The 21,730-nt window shown below is 30.7% G+C and overlaps 2 protein-coding genes across 9 annotated transcripts in view; one reads left to right on the top strand and one right to left on the bottom strand.

The window, feature by feature from the left end:
* The window catches only part of LOC128171268 (multiple epidermal growth factor-like domains protein 6), a 32,498-nt gene extending 18,238 nt beyond the window's left edge, over positions 1-14,260 (top strand). For 6 of the 8 annotated variants that reach the window (XM_052837032.1, XM_052837033.1, XM_052837031.1 and 3 more), the window contains one exon: positions 447-1,378. Coding sequence is in view for 4 of the 8 variants with exons in the window: in XM_052837031.1 (XP_052692991.1) it covers positions 447-490 (44 nt within the window). In the remaining 4 variants the exon portion in view is untranslated. Of the gene's footprint in view, positions 1-446; positions 1,379-4,603; positions 4,717-4,878; positions 5,142-5,576; positions 5,651-5,798; positions 5,836-5,966; positions 6,062-6,585; positions 6,712-6,911; positions 7,058-7,324; positions 7,461-8,055; positions 8,206-8,704; positions 8,796-9,500; positions 9,575-9,816; positions 9,952-10,624; positions 10,751-11,845; positions 11,873-12,497; positions 12,656-13,050; positions 13,187-13,571 lie in introns of those variants that run through there. The other 2 variants (XM_052837034.1, XM_052837027.1) reach the window with 2 other exon arrangements.
* A 1,467-nt stretch (positions 14,261-15,727) lies between these two features.
* LOC128174011 (keratin-associated protein 19-2-like) lies at positions 15,728-17,936 on the bottom strand. The gene is made up of 4 exons (XM_052839659.1): positions 17,863-17,936; positions 17,271-17,299; positions 16,945-16,983; positions 15,728-16,185 (listed from the first exon to the last, which is right to left on the bottom strand). Exons 1-4 carry the CDS (start codon positions 17,934-17,936, stop codon positions 15,914-15,916), a joined length of 414 nt encoding a protein of 137 aa, XP_052695619.1. The 3' UTR covers positions 15,728-15,913.
* Positions 17,937-21,730: the final 3,794 nt, after the last annotated feature.

The following is a 21,730-nucleotide window of genomic DNA, read 5'->3' on the forward strand; positions in this document are numbered from 1 at the left end:
TATTGATATATTTGTTGTAATTTTGTTATAACATTATTTTTTTACAGTAAATATATTTAAATCTAAATTGTAAAAAAATGGTTTTTACTAAATTTTCAAACGTTGGTAAGTTTACCATAATTTGTTACCGTAGAGTAATTATCATTTTTCGTTACGAATTTATTGTTCTTTTTTCTTTTGAAAGTCGATACGTATGGAATGTAATCATGTTTGTCAATGATGATACTACCCCTTTGTTAAAGTAATGTTAACATATCTGATTTGAATTCAATATAATCGTTTCAATTTAGGTTATTGTATCGAAATAAAAAGGATTAAAAACAGTATGGACTTATACAAAATGTTAAATGTAAGAGAACAGTTTATCAACAAAGAAAAGAAAAACGGATTTATTATTTTTTATTTTTTTTTACGTAATAACCCAAGCTTTACTTTTTTCTTTCCAGCGAGCCTAAAAGTGTTAGATGCAAGCCAGGAGATACGCCTGTGATTAACTATTGAACACATAACTTAATTTATTTAGATGAGTTGAGAATCAAAATTGACTTCAATCAATATACTTATAAATTGTTGACTGTCCAAAACAATGATAAGTTATTGATAAGTATATGTATCAGTGCCATTGATCAATAATCTTCTTATACTGTATGTGTTTGTTTTTATCGGAAAATTATTACCATAGCTCAGTGTTTGATCTTTTAATTCACTATACCCCGATTTGTGCTTTTCCATGATATTGGGTAACCTCGTTTATCTCATTAAAAACTGCCTATAAATGTACGATTTTGTGTAAACATATGAAGTTTTTAATATTCGAAACTGACAGTGTGCATCAGCTTATCAACAATCTTTTTTATTATTATCGATATCGTTTGGCATATTTTAACTAAATGTATGTGTTATGACAATTGATATGCAGATATATTGCTTTTTTTTATATTTGCTGGTTTTTTTTTTAAAACTAAATGATATGATTTGAACATATTTTTATTTTACCAATTGAAATATTTGAGCTGGGCGCAATCTCTGTAATATCTTTTTAGAATACGTAGGAAACACGTATAGTTAAAATTGATGCATATTATTTTTTAAGTCATTCAAACTATATCTGATTACAAGTTTTTTGAATTTGATTTGCATGAAGTTTAACACACGGAACGGAAAGGTCCACAATATTAAATTGATTCTAAAAGAATATTTACGTGTCTGAAATTGATATTTTTGGAATCGGAACGTTAATAAATAGTCTTTATAAACAATGCATTCACTGTTCGTTCATATTTAAATTGTTGCCATACACGTTTTGTAATTAGTTTTGATTGGTTTTGTTTCACCTATTACATGCAAAAACTAGATAATAAAAGTTTAATATGTATATTGATTGTTTCTTTTATTAACATATTTTTCCCAGACATAATATTGGTCAATTACTGTCACGTAATAGTGTTATGAATTTTGTTATAAACCTGATTTTACGAAAAAAATCTATTAACCTTACTGTATTAAAGACAAAATGGCACGACGTAATACAAATATTGGGATTTGTGACATTGTTACATCACAGCAGCAAAATTAATACCTTAAATATTATGCACCAATTATTCTACTTCTCTATCCCGAAAGAGTGGTAGTTTAAAATTTATATGTTAAAAAAAACCAGTTATAGCATTTTCATAGCGATCATTACATGAATTGTTAGACCCGATAAGTGTACATCCACATCAAACTTCGTCCTCGGTTGATATACTTACGCAGGTCTATAAAAATATGTACTGAACCTATCAAAATATAATGGTATACTACAGTAAAACTCGGTTATAGCGAAGTCCTAGGAACCAAAGGATTAACTTCGTTATATCCGTAATACGTTATATACGTATAACGAATTCGTAACAATAACTATAGCGAATTCACTATATGCATGTTTTCACCAGACTATAATTTGTGTTGTAGTTTAAAATAAAAATACATTACTTTGATACCTTTAAAAATCGGATCGTAAATTGAAAATCTTTTATGAAAATAGATTCATTCAAACTATTATGTTAAATGATAGTGCAAACTTTTTTAACTCTAAAGAAATTCGTTATAAAAGCGTTAAATTTCATTATCAATTACTGGGACTCAAAATGGGTTCGCTGTATCCGTAAATTCGTTATATCCGAATTCGTTATAATCGTAACATTTTGTTAAGATTTATAAAGAATTTTACTGTGAACTCAAAACGACTTCGCTATATCCGAAAATTAGCTATATCCGTGTTCGTACCAAACGAGTTTTAGTGTATTACAAGATTATTTTATGCATTTATGCATTATACAATTGTTACGTGTTAAAAGAGATGCAATGGATAAACTTGATGACATTTTGTAACACAATTTTAGACAGTTTGTGAACATTGATAATTCAGTATTAGATGTTAAAGGTGAAGAATGTTCTCTTAGATATTTGCATAAAATTTTAATTACTTTTTATTAATAATCTTTAAATACGATGTCGTCTAAATGTAAAGAACATTCGACCAATAAAGAAGGAAATAATTCTCACGGATTCAATTACTGGACCAATAATTTTCCGAAAGTAATCGTTGTTATTCACAAAGAAATAGTGACTTTAAGTGAGCTTCATACCTTTTAATTTGGATTACAAAGAATTGCTTTACTTTAAAATTTGCCTTTGAAAAATAAGGTCTTTCTGTGAGTCATTCTATTTGATACATGTCGTTTCAATTATTTTGTTTTGTCAATGGCTTTCAAAAATATTTGTTTTAGTTGTCTCCGTCTTGAAGGCTTGATTAAATACTACATATAGTATTGTCTGTAAGTGTTTCATTTCTTAATTTAGATTTAATGTTTTTCTTCAACACATTTTAAACACCTTCAATCATGCTTTCAATAAATAGCGATCTGCAACTTCTCGTTTCTTAAAATCAGTACAATGCATACATGTTATAAATTTATCAATTGAATAAATTCACTGGCCAACTCCACAATCCTTACATATATTGTACATATAGGGAATTATTTTGATTTAAACTAAAATCTGTGGGGTTAAATGCTTTGCTTTTAATTGAAACAATCCTAATTACTCAATCTTCTTGTCATTTTTTGCTAAAATTAGCGAATACGCCTTGCAATCAAACAAGAATTTAAATCGAGCTATCAACGATTGGTATTATTTGTTATACATGATATCAAATATAAAAAAAAATATCAGTATGCCAAAAATTGCGATAGAGATATTTCAATGAAAATGTGATAACTGTTTAGTTTAGCCATTACAATTACTGATTATTTAAAAGAACAAAACAAAAGCAATCGGTTTTATGTACCTATGTTATTAATGGCCAATACAATTGCACTGTTTATTTCTTTTATTAATATACAAAATACCATAAAAGGAATACTTGACATCAATCGAAAGTGAAATAAATATATATTCAGGTAAATGACGAAACGTAACAATATATATCCTTTAGGGGGTCAGCTTAGAAAAAAATCAACTGACTACACTTTTATGTCTTTGACATCATATTATGCAATTTCCTGACCCCTATCACCCCTATCATAAGCTGTATAAAAATCAAGACAATATAATAATATAGCAGATACATGCAAGATTTACGAAAATGTATAAAAGGGAAAAATCTTTAGAAATTATAAAAAGAGAGTTGACGGAGTGGTTTTTTTTTTAAATATCTACAAGTTGAGAGTGGTTTTCCTTTAGTGTATGTAAACAGATCAACAATGGTGACAAGGTCTCAAGAAGCCACGCTTGGTATATTTTTCATAACAATATAATGTATTAAGAAATAAAAGTTTGACTCAGGGAAGACACAACTTATCACATAACCATTCACCTCCCAAAGGTAATATCACTCATCATAATATTAACAACTAAGTTGTCCCATTTTGATGCTTTCTGTTCGTCGCAAAAGTCAGCCAAAGGAAGCAAAAAATGGAGAAATGAAATCAAAGAATAAGGAACCTATGGACTCGTTAAAATAATTATATGAACTTTTATTGATAAAAAATGGACCCACGATCATTTTGCAAGAGTTATAGAACTTTAATACATCGAGGTTTAAGCCACTGTTTACAGGAGATTTTCAAAAATAAGTAATGAGGCAAAAAATATCATTGTTACAAAACATTTTATTTAGATCCAATCTGTAATTCTATCTTTATCCTCCCCCTTTTTATTTTATTTTAGCCTTCTTCGTAACCATCATCATTGTTAGTATCATCATCGTCGTTCTTTCCGTAATCACGTGTCAATATCATCCATCATCATCTTCATCATCATCTTCATCATTATCTTCTTCTTCTTCTTCTTCTTCTTCTTCTTCTTCTTCTTCTTCTTCTTCTTCTTCTTCTTCTTCTTCTTCCGGCGTCATCGTCATCAATAATGTCAATAATCTACCTTATAAAAATTAAGAAAACACATTGATAGTAAATGTAACACAAACATGATTACATATCTGTCATAAAAGAATATGTCTTGAAATATCATAGTATTATACATTATGTAGTGCTTAACAGCGATTTAAATTCGGGTATTAATATTAACCATTCCATGCTTTTTTTTCTGATGCACATTGCAGTTTACGACAACGAACTAGTCTCTGGTATAGGTGATGATATCGCCCTAACCGACTTCCCACAATATGTCTGTAAAATGAGAGTCACAGATGGCGCCTATGAGAGAGCCCACAAGGTACATTTTACCTATCTGTGTTAATTCTAATAGACAATCTGTTAAGACAAATAAATATGAAGACGAAAAATTTGATAGATTATGAGCAAACTTTCAGATAACAACATTCTATTCAATTTGTTTTACATGTTTGTCTTGGAAAATATGTACATCGTATGACAGACGTGGTACTTAAAATCAAGGCAGTTCATCGGTCAACAGAAGGAAGACCGGGGGCAAAAAGATGATGATCAGTTGTTTGCTTCGTATGACTTGTCAAACAGATGATTAGATTGTTATGTGCACAGACTCCAATCTACGATTTGTTTTGGCTAATGTACTGCTCTTTGTCTTCCAGAAACTTCTAGTTGGTCTGATAGCCCCGTGTCTGGAGGCACAAAAAGAAGAAAACGTGAAGAAAAACAGATACAAAAACATATTTTCCTGTATGTATACAATACAAGACATATACAATTCATGTATATATACAATACAAGTACATATACAATGCATGTACATATACAATACATGTACATATACAATACATAAACACTACATATACAATACATATACAATACATAAACAATACATATACAATACATATACAATACATTTACAATACATATACAATACATACATATTTTGACAAATATTTCAGACGAAATACAATATGACGTAAACATTTTATTACAAAATAAAACAAAGATAAACGCACGTTTATATATAGGGAGCAGCATTTAAGGCTAGCTATGTTGAGTAAAAGAAAGAAATTATTCCCAAAAAATCCAAAATATTTTTTATTGGTTATATTTTGCTTGTTTGTATTACAAGGCATGCCAAGCTTTTTACTTTCTACTTGAAACAATATTACATTTTAACAGATGACCATTCACGTGTTGTATTGAAGACTGAAGAGCCCTCTGATTCACGTTACATCAATGCCAACTATATAAACGTATAGTGTTATGTTACGTTTTGAATTTTACAAATTTGATAGTCCCTGTGACTTTCGGCATGATTTTTCACGATATTCTTTTGCATTATTAAAGACTAAATTTTAAACTATTAACGACCACATCTCCAAATACATTTTCATTTAACAGGGTTATTCAACGAAAAAAAGATACATTGCAGCACAAGGTTGGTTTTTGGCAAAACATATATCTTTTTTGTTTTAAAAAGTAAACAAATCTGCAATTATGAAATTTACAAAGATAACTCGAGTATTTAAAAACAGTTTTCAATCATCGAACGTAATTATCAATTGATAGGGCCTACCGAACACACAGTCGACGACTTTTGGACTATGGTTTGGCAAGAACACTGCTCCACAGTAGCCATGCTAACGAATCTTGTTGAATGCGGGGTGAGTTTTTCTTTAACACATGTTGATTGGTTTCTATAGAATATGTTCTTTAATTTTTGTCCCATTTGCCCTCCTTCTCAATGGGCAATTTTAAAACTTGTCGAATTCCATCTTATTATCACTCTATCCAACCAATTGCATGTTGGCAAATCTAAGACTGGGCAAAACTTTTTGCAATTGTAGAAGGTCTAAAATTTAATGTTTCGAAAACAGACATGTGTACAGTATATGAGTATGTGTTAAATTGACAAATATTTAAACTTAATCCGGTTGTCACGACTATTGGTTTAATATTTAGAGGTTAAATAAACTATTTTTTTTATTTATTTTCATTATCTCACGGCATATGGTTTAGATCTGACCGGTATTACGCTACAGTTGCATCATGCATTATTAGACGTTCATATTTATATATTAAAAAATGAAATCTCTACTTGTCAGCATTCTAAACATTTTTTTGGTAATTGATTTAAGCCTACAATTCTTGAAGTCCGAAAAAAACTCATTTATATTTTAATTCGAAGGTGAATAAATGCTACCCCTACTGGCCAGACGAGAACACGGAGAGCTCCCACGCTGGAATTATGATAAAGTGCAAAAGTAAAGACGTCTTTGCAGATTTTATCATTAGAAGTCTTACAATAAGTAAGGTGAGACACAGCTGTCATATTTTGCATGTTTCAACCAAAGTAATCGTTATATGCAAATACCTAAAACAATCAGCAAACATCGAGAACTCATGTTGTTATGTTTCTTGACATAGGTACTGAAATTTAATACTTTGTCTTAAACACGAACTGATTACGTGTACTTTGAAAACATTAAAGTTAAGCTTCTTCTATTGTTTTAGGAAGGGGAAGAGAGAAGCCTGACACACTGTCAATACACCACGTGGCCAGATAGGGGCGTTCCCCAATACGTCACGCCCCTAGTTGAATATTTACATATGATCAGATCAATGCAAACGAACGATTTTCCAATGCTAGTACACTGCAGGTCTGTTACTTTTCGTGTTTATATACATATGTTTTTTTTTAACATGAGCTATTTGACATTTGTCCTCGCAAAAAAACCGACAAGAAGAAGAGCAATTTATTTGATACTTTTACTTACCAGAAGACAGACACGCATGCTGAACAAGTTTATTATACATGTAGCGTATACTTAATTTAACTGTAGCCATGTCAATTGAATATGAAAGATATGTATTTTATATGACTGTATTCAACGCGGCGGGTAAGAGAAATGTGTTTTATTTAATAGCGCTGGCTGTGGTAGAACTGGATCCTTTATAGCTGTCCATTACCTGTGCCAAGAGGCGCTAAAAGAACGTAAAGTTAACGTGTTTGAATGTATCAAAAGAATGAGGGAGCAACGAGTAAACATGGTTCAAACCCCGGTACGTTATTGTTAAAACGTGTCTGTCGTATGCAGTTCATACATATATGTATTTCATTGTACAATGCTTGGTACATACCAAGGAAGTCCGGTCGATGCTCTAATGGGCAATGCAAATTGATTGATGCTGTTTATGTCGTAATATTATGCAGTTTTACTTTCTTCAGCATATATTTATTGCATTTATGATGTGATGCATTTACAGTCAGTTTATACATATATTTTACAACATCTTTGGGGCTCTTCTGTTTATTGAATCGTTTTTGTTCAAAATATCATAGTATATAATGGCATAGCAAACCGTCTCATTAAGCCCTGTATTTTAATGTATCATAGGATAGCACACAAATCTCATAGCATTGCACTGAAATCCCATAGCGTATCATTATAATCGCATAACACAGCATAGCATGAAATTGTAAAAGATGCATATATAAGGTGAAATGAATGTACCTGTATAGGGTATTTATCATTATCGTTCTTTGAGATATGTTATTGATTAACCACCAAATGAATGTGCCCAAACTACTTATTCTTTTGGTATTCTTTATATTTGTTGAGAAAACTAACTTTGTTGGTTTTTTTTTCTATTTTAGGAGCAATATCACTTTGTTCATGAATGTATCTTGGGGGTCTTATTGTCTGCAAGGTGCATCGTTAAAGCGAACCAGTTTAGGGAATATTACGTCAGTATGATGGAAATTAAAAACGGTGCTTCCATTAGAAAGTTGGAGCAACAGTTCATGGTGAGGGTTCTTTCTTCTCTGACTATCATATACGTGTGAGCTTAATTTAAAAAAAAATGTCGGAAATGTTGTTGCGAAATTCCTAGAAACAGAACCAAATATGGTAAAACAATGATGCAAACATTTAACTTAATATCATACCCTTAATAAGAAGTTAAAATTATAATCATTAGTAGGTAAAGTTTATGTGTATATATAGAAAAAGAACAGTTTATCTATGCAATGCAACGATAACTCATATAACAATTGCTGTGAATGTACTACATTTGGATGTATATTCTTTTTAGCGCTTTTGGCGGAATGCTGCTTCCGCTAAATCAAGTTCATCGCTAAACGCCATGCATATATGTTTTAGAATAGTCACATTCACAGAAAACGCTAATTCAAATCGACGACAACTTGTTCAAAAACTAATTTCCGCCAAATTTTGTTCACGCCAAATGTAATATGTTTACAGTAACATTCCCAAAATGATTATGTTACTTTTTGTTTCACAAAGAACATGAGGTCGATGCTCCAACTGTCAGATAAAGCTGAGAGTGCTCATTTACCAGAAAACCTACCAAAGAACAGAACAAATATAGTAGCAAGTATGTTAATACCCAATCTATGTTCTTTTATATGGGCGTTGTTTCCTAGATTCAGTGGGATATATTTACTTTTTATTGATATTTTCTTTTAAAATGAATTCAATTTTAATTTAATTCTATTTTTTTATGTTTTGTCTTATTTCCAAATCTCACTTATTGTAGAATCATTAGAATTCGTGGTGGCTCAGTTTTTGTGGTATTCGTGGGTAGCCCTCAACCACAAATTTACATTTTGACGAAAACGAATTGTAAAAGATTCAGTTTTCCTTCTGAAATTGAAATCCGACGCCTCCACGGAATTACATATCCATGAGAAAACAAATAAAAGATTTAATTTTCCTTCTGAAATTGAAAACCGACAAATCCACGAAGCTACAACCCCACGAAAAAGCAAAAAAAAAAAAAAACCCTTTCCAAGATAAATGAGCACTACAAAATTAAATGATTCCACAGTATTTTTGATTGCTCATTTTAATAATTTTGGCCACCAAGTCACCAATAAATCATTAAAAAAAATAATTCAATTTTTTTTGGTAAAAAAAAAAAGTATGAACAGAAGAAGTAATGGTTGTAAATTTCAACTGGATATTTGTGCCTCAAAATATTCAAATACGATGCGTAACTGTGAAAAAACCCAGAAAATACAAATAGCATGCTTACAATGAATAACATAACTAATTTTAAGCATGCTTTGTTATATTATAGATGACTCTTCTCGAGTGTTCCTTTGGTCAAGCGTCAAGGGTTGCAACGATTATATCAATGCCATATATATTCCGGTAAGTAACAGTGGACAGTGCTTTTAGTTTTGAAGACCAAAATGATTGTTTGAACAACTGTAACAAAAAAGTTAAACGAAATTAAAAAGCTTTTGTCAGATTTTGTTGCTTCAGATTGGTTGCAGAATGACATTTTGTTTATGCACCCCATGCTATTTTTAGAAGTGTTTTTAAAAACAGTTCAAATGTATATCGTCTGTTGTTTTTTTTTTATCAAATCATTGATTGGATGGTCTTTCCAGAATTACAGACAACGGTATGCGTATATTATTACGGAGATGCCACAGGTTCATACCATTATAGATTTCTGTAGACTTCTGCAACAAGAAGAATGTCGCACCATTGTAATGTTGAATAGTGGATTCACCGATACACAGGTACATGTACAATTCCGAGTTTGCTATTCTGTAATAATAATTATTCCTTATGAAAAATTGATTACAAACTGATAACACAAACGAATTATAGATACTCATGTCTACATATGAGGACACTCGGCCATTTAGTTAATAAACAAGTGACTTTGAGTTAACTGAATGAATAATAAACATTACTTTGTGTTATCTGCTTACACCTTTATACATTTTGTTGAATAAAAAGCAAAGAATAATATAGGGAATTATAAATTCTACCTCTGTTTACTGTTTATAATTCCAGAAGCGGTTTATAAAAAAGTGTAAACTGTTTCAAATTATCTTATACTTATGTAACGTAGGTTGAATTGAAATTTATTCATTATAATTTAATTTTCTACTTCTAAAACAGAAAATACAGCCTATCATTAGTTAAAATCGCGTTAATTTATACAAAATTTATACGCAACATCAACCGGATTGCCGCGAGCCGTATTGTTACACAGGCAAATTATGATCTGCCGATAAATAAGAACTTGTTTCGCAAATTAGATATGGCGTTAGAAGAAGAATCAAGTTATAGAGATATAGCTTCAAACTGCATGATAACCATCAATAGAATAGAGTCATACATAAGCCTCTCTGTTGGAAAAAAAGCATTTTTAACAATCTAAAATTATGATTTATCCTTTTTTAGGACGGTAAGTACTGGGCCGATCCAGGAGAGAGTGTGGTTTGTGGACCATTCCGGCTGACGGTGAAGACTGTGAGTGAAGATGAACACTGTATTTGCCGGAAGATGGAGCTTCATTACAGTATCGGGGTATATACATGTTTTTGTTTATTTGCAGACTCTTCTTTGGCTGTTCTAAATTTTAATAAATGTTTTTGGTTCAATGCTTTTATAGAAGTCATCAAAAGTTAACATTTACTTAGAAATCATTCAGTAAATTTCTAGGTTTTGAAGAGTTTTGTTTTTTGCATTCTAAGTCAATGTTTTTTATATGAAAAAAATGGTTGCAAACAGAGATCCGTAAAGATTAAGTACTTTAGGGCACAGTTTTGTCGTAAGCACATCAAATGCAAATAAATAAATCAGTCTGCCTGGACAAGAAAAAAAGTCATGCTACAGCCCTAAAAATGTATGTCCTCTATCAACACTTAATTCTAAAAAAGCATTGTATACTGTTAACCAACTTTTTATTCGCGTGCGAGAAATATTCGCGAGATTCGGGAAAGCCTTTTCGACTCGAATATTTCTCGCCGCGAACTAGTCTTTGCCGTATGGGTGTTATATAAAAACATGTGTGGATAAAGTATAGGCACAAAAAATAGTCATTGCGAACCAGATCATCTCCAGCAAATTGCATAATAAAGAAGTCGCGAATAATAGTTGGTTTACAGTATTCGCTGCTTTAAAACAAAAATAAGTTTTGTGTTAGAAAAAAAATCAGATTGCTGGATTATCATGGTCATTTGTATGTATTTTTTACTTTTTCTAGACAAAGACGATCTCAGTATAAAGACATAGTGAAATGATTACATTTTCAAGCTAAAATATTTGGAGTGGCCTTTACATATGGCTAAGGATAACAAATATCATTTTTAAATGTTTAAAGCAAATCTGTTAATTCATTGGTCGACTACTCATAATCACATGCTTAAACTATCATTAGTTATCTTACTCCCCCGCAAATGCTTTTTCTCAGGTACATTGACATTTTGGTTAGTTTTCGATTAGAGTCTTAGTAAGAATTTGGATATATGAAATATAATAATTATAAATTGTAAATATTTACTCTTATATTTTGTAAGTTAGCAACCTTGTACTTTTAAGATTTAAGGGGAAAAAAGTAAAACTTTACCGTCAAAAAATGCAAAAATGTTGTTTTCCATGCTCGACATTTTGAATTTTCAGAGTGAACAGGACAGTGTTAATTTGGTAGTGAGTAGAAATGTCATTTCATTCTAAATTTTGTTGCTACATTTTCTTTGCTTTATTTTGTATAACCAATAGCATCTATGGTTTTTTTCTCATTTTTTTTGGTGATCAAAAAATACACATAGTTGTTTTGTTTTTGCCAATGGCTTGTTTATTGTAATATTGCGCTTAATAATTAAGTGTAATGGTCTTGACTGAGTGTGTTTTAATGTCTAACACGTTTGTTTCTGCAATAGCATTTTCAGTGACAGCTTACGGTATACTGTGGAATCATCATTGTGGGAGACAAGTGTTCGTATCCTTCACGGGAAACCCTTGCAATTTTGTTTTTATATTTATTAAAATAGTTACAAATTCGCTATTAACGCAATTCCGCCCCCACGAAGCAGGACACTTTTGGCTACCTAGTGGCACGAACATTGATCCTTACGAAAAAATTGATTCCACAGTACCACAAACACACATTCACATCCTGCAAATAATTTTTGCAAAAAGTTTTCAATTTTATTGTGCTTTAATCCTGTTACTTTTTAAATATTTTCTTTTCTTCTTATAAAAGAATATATTATCTTTGTTTATAAACGTGCTCTCTTTTGTATTATAACATGACCTAAATATTTCTTTTCAGGATGTTGAAGGGGTAATGGAAATTCGACAATATCATCTAAAATCCTGGCAGGATACAGGACCAGTTCCGGATTCCGAGTTTGCTATACTCAATGTAATAAACAGAATACAGTTATGGCAACATGAAGCTGGAAACCATCCAATTATTGTACACTGCAGGTTACACTACTGTTTTCTTTTAACTTCAGTCGTACGATCAATATCCGTTTAATGTTGCATAAAGGAACAGGCTTTTATTGCATGAATAACTTACTGTTGTCTTTAGAACTGTTGACATAACAAATTTGAAATAGTCAAAAAGAAAATGATCTTAAAAAGTTGAAATAAATAAAGCTAAATCTTGATAATGGTACTGTTTTTATGCTCTTACATTTTTGTTAAATCTATTTAACGATAATTATATCACCAGTGTTTAGAGGTTATTGCATGATAAACGAAAAAAAAATGAAGATTACTTCTAATTACACTAGCATGAATGATAGAAATAGAAAAGAAAGTGTTCGTTTCTACTATAAGAACATTGATAAAGATAGTTGTTTTTTGATTTCCATTAGAAATGGTGCAGAAAGAAGTGGCTTGTACTGCTTGTGTTCAATAGCTATAGACAGGATTAATTCGGACGGAACGGTCGCTATGCCCTTAATGCTAAATCATCTGCGGTCGAGAAGAAAACAATTGGTGCCGTATTTTGTAAGTTGAACAATTTGTCATAACATGCCTTGGTTTGTTTTCCTTATGCGTATGTTGATAGAACTGTAAAGAAAAATAAACTTACAGCTAGATACCATGAATGAGGTAAAAAAAAAAATAAGGTTAACCAATAAGTAAGAGAGAGAGAGAGACAGAGAGAGAGAGACAGACAGACAGACAGACAGACAGAGAGAGAAAGATAAAGAAAGAAAGAATAAGAGAGAAAATGAGAGAAAGAAAGACAGACAAACATAGAGACAAATACAGACATAAGGACAGACGAACGGAATGAGAAATTAGAAGTATGCAATTTTATATTTCTTTATCAAAAATACATTCTTCTAAGAAAAATTTCATTAGGGTAGTTTAATTCTTATATTTCTAGGCCCAGTACAAGTTTTGCCATGACGTTGTAGAACGATATATATCACAGATGAAGCATCGGTCATCTCTGACGTAATATTACGAAGAAAATGGATATTTTATTGATATAACTCATAAAAAGGTGCTTGTTTCAAACACATTTGCATTGCAATCATTATATGATACTTGTTTTGTTCAACATGAATATTTTTAACGTTTATTATATAAAATGATATGTTTTTAATTTAGATGAAAACTTAAATAGTTTTATTATTGAATGATAAAGCAGTTGCATTTTAATTTTAGTGATTTGCTCTGAAAATATAGATAAGTATATTTTTCTACAGTATTTGCTGTTTACAGCCAATGTATAGACGCTTTCCCGATAACATCGGTACTGTTGTCTTGAAAGGCAACTCGATATTCATTGCCGAAGTTTTGTATATAGATAATCTAATGACGTAAATGAAAACTGACGTTACATCATATTTCTCCAAACTATGTCATTTTGCCCTGCAAAAGGGCAGTATTGCAGTTACTGTGAAAGGGTCTTTATGTAGAATTGTTCATACGGATCGTTTGAAGAATGCTTTTCATTTCAAGGATTAAACCTGAAACTGTAGCTTGTTTTTTGTCAGAATCAAACACTTTAGAGCTTGTTTATGTTTTACAAAATAAAACATGCATATGAATTAAACACCATTTATGTTTTCTTTAAATAATTAAAAATAACAAATCATTTATTCGAAGTATTTTTAATTGTAAACAGGCTTTCTTATGATACGTTTGTTCAATACTTTAATGTATCACACTTATGTAGCTATTAAGGACTTAGCTCAGGACTCAGGACGAGATGCTTGTTATTTGAGATTTAGTTTTGAGAATAAAGTTACTAGATAAAAATAAAGTCTGTATTGTGTTGACTTACACATGAACAGAATATTTTTTTTTGTGTTTTTTGTGTAATATAAATTAATACAATAACTTGTGCTTAAACATTTGAACAATAGAATCCTTTTTTGGTGATTCATTCGGGATATGAAGGTAGTGACATTGCAGGAAAAATACTAAACCCGCATTAGCGGGATATGTAATTTTTCCTGCAATGATTGCTACCTTCATAAACCGCATGAATCATCAGAGGAATTTTTTTTTTTTATATTAACATCTTTCTCTAATTGATAAATTGATTATGAAAAGTTAGTAATATTCACTAAATTATGGTTAACGTACATAAGTACGTTAGCTAAAAGAAACAGTCAAATCGTCTCCTTTGAGACTTTGAGTCTTGCATCATCATGATTATTTCGTACAGTCCGTGATTTTACTTAGGTCGCTGTAGGTTTCGACCAATCGATAAGCAGGGCGTGTCAATATCAGTCCTGTCACTTTCATTCCCTGGAGATTTCGACCAATCGTTAACTGGAGAGTGTAAATTTAAGTCTGTTTCTATAAAGCTATAAATTATCTATAACTTTCCGTTCGAAATAGAGGGAATCATACTTGGTAGATGTAATTATACATTCTAATATCATAAACCAACTTTTATTAACGACGACATTTGTGTTGTAATTGGAACTGTACGAAAGGCAAGGTTGCAACAAGAACTTTTTTCAACGATAATGCTCTCGTAAATCTCCCTAAATTTTCTCGATCGCGATTAAAAATTTAGTGACAGTATTATCTTGCAATAAAACAAAATGTGATCTTCAGTTAATCGATTAAAACATATCAATTAAGCAAATTGGCAATACTCTGACAACTAATTAATTAGCAATGCTCTTACAATTAACAAAGTGGCCATAGTCTAAAATTATACGTATCATTTTTATGATATTATGCAAAACAGCACATTTCTATGCATGTTATAGTATGTGGACAAGAAATGTTTTGCAAAATTAGCGAAAATCTTGTTCTCAAGAAAATATCTCGGTGCAAACCAATATTAAAATAAATTTTCAGCTTATTTTATAAATGAGAAAATTTACATCTTGAACAAGACAATCTGTTGCCGCGATTTTTACATTTCCGGCAGATTGCGACACTATCCTCCCATCGTTTTTTTCCCTTTCAGTCCTTAATACTGAACGCAAATGATGTGCTTGCATCGAATTTATACTTGTTATGATTCAACGTATTGTATACCATACCCTGGATACAACATAAAACAAAAAAATATCTAATTGTATAGTCTTGGTTTTATTATCCTTTTCATAAATGACATCTATCAGTTTCATATATTAGCAGGTGGTTGAACTAGATTTTTTTTCAAATTTGGAAAATACCAGAGAATACATTTGTTTGGAAAAAAAAAACCCTAAAAAATGTTTAGAGTAAATTGTTCGACGTTGTTGATCAGTATATCTAGTAAGTATCGTGACTGTGGACGCCGTGAACGGGGTTGTAGTAGAGTCCTCCACGATTATGGTAACTGCTGTATGGGTTGTGTCCACCATACAATCCACCATATCTACTGTATCCACCACCATATAACCCATGTCCACCATATAACCCATGTCCACCATATCCACCATATCCGCTATATAATCCATGTCCACCATATAACCCATGTCCACCATATCCACCATGTCCGCCATATAACCCATGTCCACCATATAACCCATGTCCACCATATCCTAAATTATTGTTTAATGAATATCCTCCCAATCGTCCATAAAATCCATAGTATGTGGAGATATATTTGATATAATAATATAATTCAGCTAGGTTATCATTAATTATACAGTAAAATATTCGCTCCCGTTTTATTTTCATTCCTTATACTCTCGCTGTCAGCGGACTTTTTATAAAATTAGACGTGTAAGTACATGTATGTCTCATATTGTATCTCTTTTATATCTTAGTCTCGGCAAGATCAAACCGGTTGCAAATGAAGAAGAACAAAAAAAAAAAAAACACGTGGCGAAAATAGCTCTATATATTATAATTGTTTATAGCAATAGTGTTCAAGGTATCGTTGTATCGTCTACTTGTTACATGCACAAAGCAAAAACAAGCTCTTTATTAGAGCTGTGCTGTAATTGGTTTGCCTTCTTCGTGTTTAATGCTTAATTACTTTAAGTTCTTGTCATTAGCTTTTGTACTTTGCTAATTAGTGGAACGTACACTCAATTTTGGTACACTCAAAATTTATTTATAGTTATCTTTTCCCCTAGCGTGTCTTAAAACCTTTTTTACAGTATTTTTTCTAATACTTTTTTATTCCATGTTGAATACCAGTATACAATTTATATTATTACCGATATGCGGCTACTTTTATTCATATATCTGATATTATGCGTCGTTAGTTAAAAAAGGAGGAAACGTACTTGTAAACAAAATTATGAAAGGGGGTGGGGGTGTTAAAATATTATTTCAAATAACTGTTTACTTACTGTTATACCCTAATCCATTTACAAACCCTTTACCGGATACTGCAAATAAGAAAAAAGAAGATGTTAGGTATTTACAGAAAATGCATTGCCACAAAATGATTAATCCATTATGTTAAAATGTTTTATGAAATGCGTCAATATTGTGTGCACTTTATAATTTTAATATCTCGGTTGTTTTTTTTTATAATATTATTCATGTCATTGCCAAGGTTTTCACTTTATAAAGTAATACACTTTACAATAAAAGTTATTCTAATCCTTTTTGGGTTTTTTTTTTTACATATTTTTATTAAAGCAGCAGCAGAAAAAAAGAGATTTTTACTTACGTGCAACCAAACCTGCAAAATAAATAAACCTAGATACATCAAACTCAATAAAAATAACATATATTGAACGAAAAGGAACATTTTTTTAGAGTCACTGAATATGTAAAGAGGTAAAACAGATAAGTGAATTTTACAAGTAAAATGTTTTTCATTAACATTGCATGACTATTCCTTTAAGAGGTAAACCTTTTTCTTTCATTCAACATGTTTTATCAATATTTTTTGTCTTAAATTTCTTTTTTTCTGTAAATTTTTTATATTAATAAAAGCAAAATGGAGTAGAATTGTTAACATGTAACATTGTCCTAAAATACACTTATCTATTAACCATGTGACTGAAATAATGAACCATCATCAGCCACGTTGATTTTAAAACACCCATATATTTCATAAATTTATTTTCTAATAGAAAACATGTAATATTTTTCATCTCTTTTTGATTGGGGATATCATTTTTTTTCTTATAATGTTCTTTAAAAATGTTATTTATCATTTCTTTTCATATCAGCATTTTTAGCAATAACTTTCTTATATTGCCACCTTCGAGCTCTCTAAACGTCTTAAATGTAACTCAACAGTTGACATTATGTACTCTTCAACAACGTTGGCCTCAACACTAACTATAAACTCACATAACAAAAGAGCAAGGGCCACAGCGGACTTCATTCTGAATACGTCACAGTTAAAGCACCTGTAGAAAACACGAAACCAGCCTTTGAAAAGGTTTTGGATAATCAGCTATCGTAGAGTTCGTCATTTATATACATATCTATCATACCATTCATCAGATACACATTGCTGAGCATGAATTTCCGAAAACCCCCTCATTCACATGTAGTTACGATGCATATCGTAGCATCTGTCTTAATTTGTCGTTCGATGAATAACATTTAAAGCTTTAAGGAAATATATAGAAGTAAACGGAAGGACATTTAGAAAAAGAAGCAAAAAAACTTAAGCTAAACCTAATAATAACTCCATTATAATCAATTGCAAATTATAAAAGTGGCGATCATTCATATTCTTTTTTGCTTTCAAGCTACAATAGCGCTTTATTTTAAACCATAGGTAATAAACACCAACTCAAGTACAATAGCGAAGTTACAATAAAATATTCCATTTGATTTTCTTATAAGGTTAACGAAAATACAATTACATTTATTTCATAAAGATAAACGAGTTTTGCTATATATTTAGAGTATTACAAACAATTTCATTAAAAAATTAGGACAAAACAAAATTCTTTGAGTTTAAACTGCGTACACTTTTTACTTATTTATTGTATTTCTGATAACGTATCCGTACAAAGCTTCATCTAAACATAAAGTCATAAAAGCAAAATAGCAACGCTCATCTACCAAACAACAGGAACATCGTTTAAACAAATCCTTTAAGACTCTAAATATTTTTTACTTATATGTTCAATTTCAGATATAGTATTGAAACGATTTCTCAAAATGTAAGAATTCACTGTATAATGCTAAATTTCGCAACGGAAGACCTTGTACTGATTTTGATGGTAACTCTTCATTATTGTTATTCTTCTAGACGTTTTTTAAACCTTAATAACTTTTTTTTTCATTTCAGTCAAATTTTTAGGGTGTATTGTAAATTAGATTCAGTTTTTTAGAAACAAAAAAAGATGAAAAATCGTAACTTCCCGGTTCGAGTTAATTCCCTTTTTAATTTTTTTTTTGAGGCAATCGTTCCCGGACAAAGGCTCCAAAATGGTCCGTAGCAAATATTTCAAAGTTAGAAATCTTTAAAATTGACACTGTAATTGCTGTCCTCTGATTTTTGTGTTTTAGATTTTTCCAATTGTACTGCTTCAATTATATAATCGAAATCTATGTTTTGAAAATTGCTCATTTTTACTCGTGTTTTTGCCTCGTATCTTTTTAGTTTGAAATATTTTCTAAATGCACGTAGAACAAATATTGTGCATAGATTAAAGATTAAACTAAAAAACGATACATGCTACGATATTGATGTCGCTGGAAAAGTTGTTCTTCATTATCTTATCAATCTAACAGTAATATAGTATTGTTTGGATATTGCGTAATATGAGAGTTAAAAGCTTCACATGAAGACATGCGTACCCGCTTTCATTTTGCTTTTAGGGAATCGCTCCTTGTGCGTAATAATGTTTTAAAGTCGCAGCTCAAACTTTTCTTGTCTAAATATATACCCAACGTTCAATAAAAAATCACAGACATGACTTTACCTGTTTAACAAGAGGTCTAACTCTTAACTACTCTGTAGTCTGGGTGTTACATTTATTTAATGCATAGAAAATAGGCATGAACTAATATTCAAGAATTCAAATTGTTTTTCTAAAGCCCTGATTGGTCAGAAGTTAAGGTATTGTGAAAATGAACTACTATCAATTTATGTCAGACCTCATATTTACATTAATTTTTTTATTATGAAAGATATAATGATAAATAGACTATACATGTGTCAAATAGGCGAACAATCTGCAGATTAAGGATAAAAAATGATTATCTAAAAAAAACAATTCAGGAGGTAACAATAAAAAGTCCCAGTAGGGATTCGAACTCGGGATGTACGGGTCAGATGTCCGATACCTTATCCACTCGGCTATGGAGTAAGTTACTTGATGTCATCAAAAAATTCTTTTAATGAAACAAAATATCGTTTCGATCAGAGGTCAGTCATTCTGTGACGATGTATTATTCCACCTTAAACAGTTTCATTTTATTTCATCTTTAATCGGCAACATTTGTACGTTTTATGATTAAACATATGTTTTCATTATCTATAAAATATCTATCCTGATATAAACTCTGGAAGATGCACGTACTTTAAAAACTTAAAAAGATTTTATAAACCAGAAAAAAATCAAAAGACCAAGTTTCCAGATTTCTTAATTATCACCAACAAGATTATAAAATTAGCGCACAAACGATTGCGTTATTATATTCATGTGATAATGAGAATTGGTAGAAAATAAAATGAAACCAAAGCTGTGAAAAATTGGAATGACATCTAACATTTTGATTCGTCAAAGTAACGACTACCGAGGGCTACTCTATGTATGCAAGCTCTGAAGCTTACGTGAAATAAAGTTGATAATTCATTGACGTACCCATGTTTAAAACGATAAAATTTAGAAACCAAATACTGCGGTTTCATTAATATTCAAGGGTATCAATTTTTGTGTACAAAGTGAAAATCAAAGTTTGAAGGATTCATAAATTCGTGGCCAATGCCGTATCAATTAAAAATGTTGATAAGAATTGCACTTTAATGAACATTTAATTTGATGGATCAACTTAACAACAAAATCCACGAAAATTGGTATTCAATGAATATTGATAAAATCACAGTACTTGACTTCGTGTTATGATTTTCGAAGATACGTGAAAAGTAACAATGAAGATGGGGGAATAAGATGGCGCAAATGCCCATTTGGTTTAGTAGTGAAATACAATTTTGAATTTATTTTTCCCAAATTAAATCTATTCAAAAATATTATAATAAAACTTTGCAAAAGCAAAATTTCTAACTATAGTCAGTTTTTAATATATTTAACAAAAAATAAGAAAAAAAAATATATTGTCAGAAATTTTGGTGGTATCGAACCCGTAACATAAAAACCCTAAATATATAAGGTTTATAGCTTATGCCAGGTGCTCTAACCACTGAGCCATTTCAGACACAACAAAGTGGGCTTTTTAAATATTATGTGTGACTAAGGTTACGAACTACCGGACTTGTATTATTTTTTTTTCAAAACGTTCAATTGTTGGGATACAAAATGATATTTTTAATGTAAAGTGGGTCATCTCTCCACGTTTTTGTTAATTGAAATCGGTTTGTTTTCCAATAGACCTTAATTAGACTATGAGAAAAATATGGAGCACAGACCCACTCTATAAAAGAAAATGCCCTGAAGTTCGAAAAAATGACAATATTTGCAGGTTTCGATACGTACACGCCTGTTTGAGTCAACATATTCCAAGTATTGTATAAAAATCGATGATTACCTGAACGTTGAGTTGAAGGCCATAGCAAGTGATTTATTTTTTTCAGGTTCACTTTTTTTAATACATTCTGCTTCACATAAGTACAAAAATAGGTCTGCTTAAAATAGGGAACGATTGGTGCCAATGGGAATTCCAACAGACCGATGACAAGGTGGGTAAATTTACGAAATCCGTTTTATTGAAAACGAAAATACGTGTTTCAATGATTTCTAATGCAATTGATTTTGGTAAAATTTTGAGATTTCGATTTTTCTAAAAGTTTCTTGGAATTCTTAAGAATTCATATCTGATTAACACAGCTTTTTAAATATATTATTGCACGGTAGATTTTCAGTTTGTCCTTTACTTCTCTGAAACTTTTTGTAACGAATAAAGAAAGATGCTTGGTAAAAAATTTCCTGGAGCCCGCTATGTATTTTATGGGTTTTTTTATGATTTTTATGAATCTAT

The sequence above is a fragment of the Crassostrea angulata genome, chromosome 2 (assembly GCF_025612915.1).
Source record: "Crassostrea angulata isolate pt1a10 chromosome 2, ASM2561291v2, whole genome shotgun sequence".
Lineage (NCBI taxonomy): Eukaryota > Metazoa > Mollusca > Bivalvia > Ostreida > Ostreidae > Magallana > Magallana angulata.

Coding starts and splice junctions, on each gene's coding strand:
- LOC128174011 (XM_052839659.1), bottom strand. CDS start 17,936: ATGAAGTCCGCTGTGGCCCTTGCTCTTTTGTTATGTGAGTTTATAGTT. Junction 17,300..17,862: donor GAGGCCAACGTTGTTGAAGA/GTACATAATGTC, acceptor TGATGTATCTAG/GTTTATTTATTTTGCAGGTT. Junction 16,186..16,944: donor AAATGGATTAGGGTATAACA/GTAAGTAAACAG, acceptor ACAATAATTTAG/GATATGGTGGACATGGGTTA.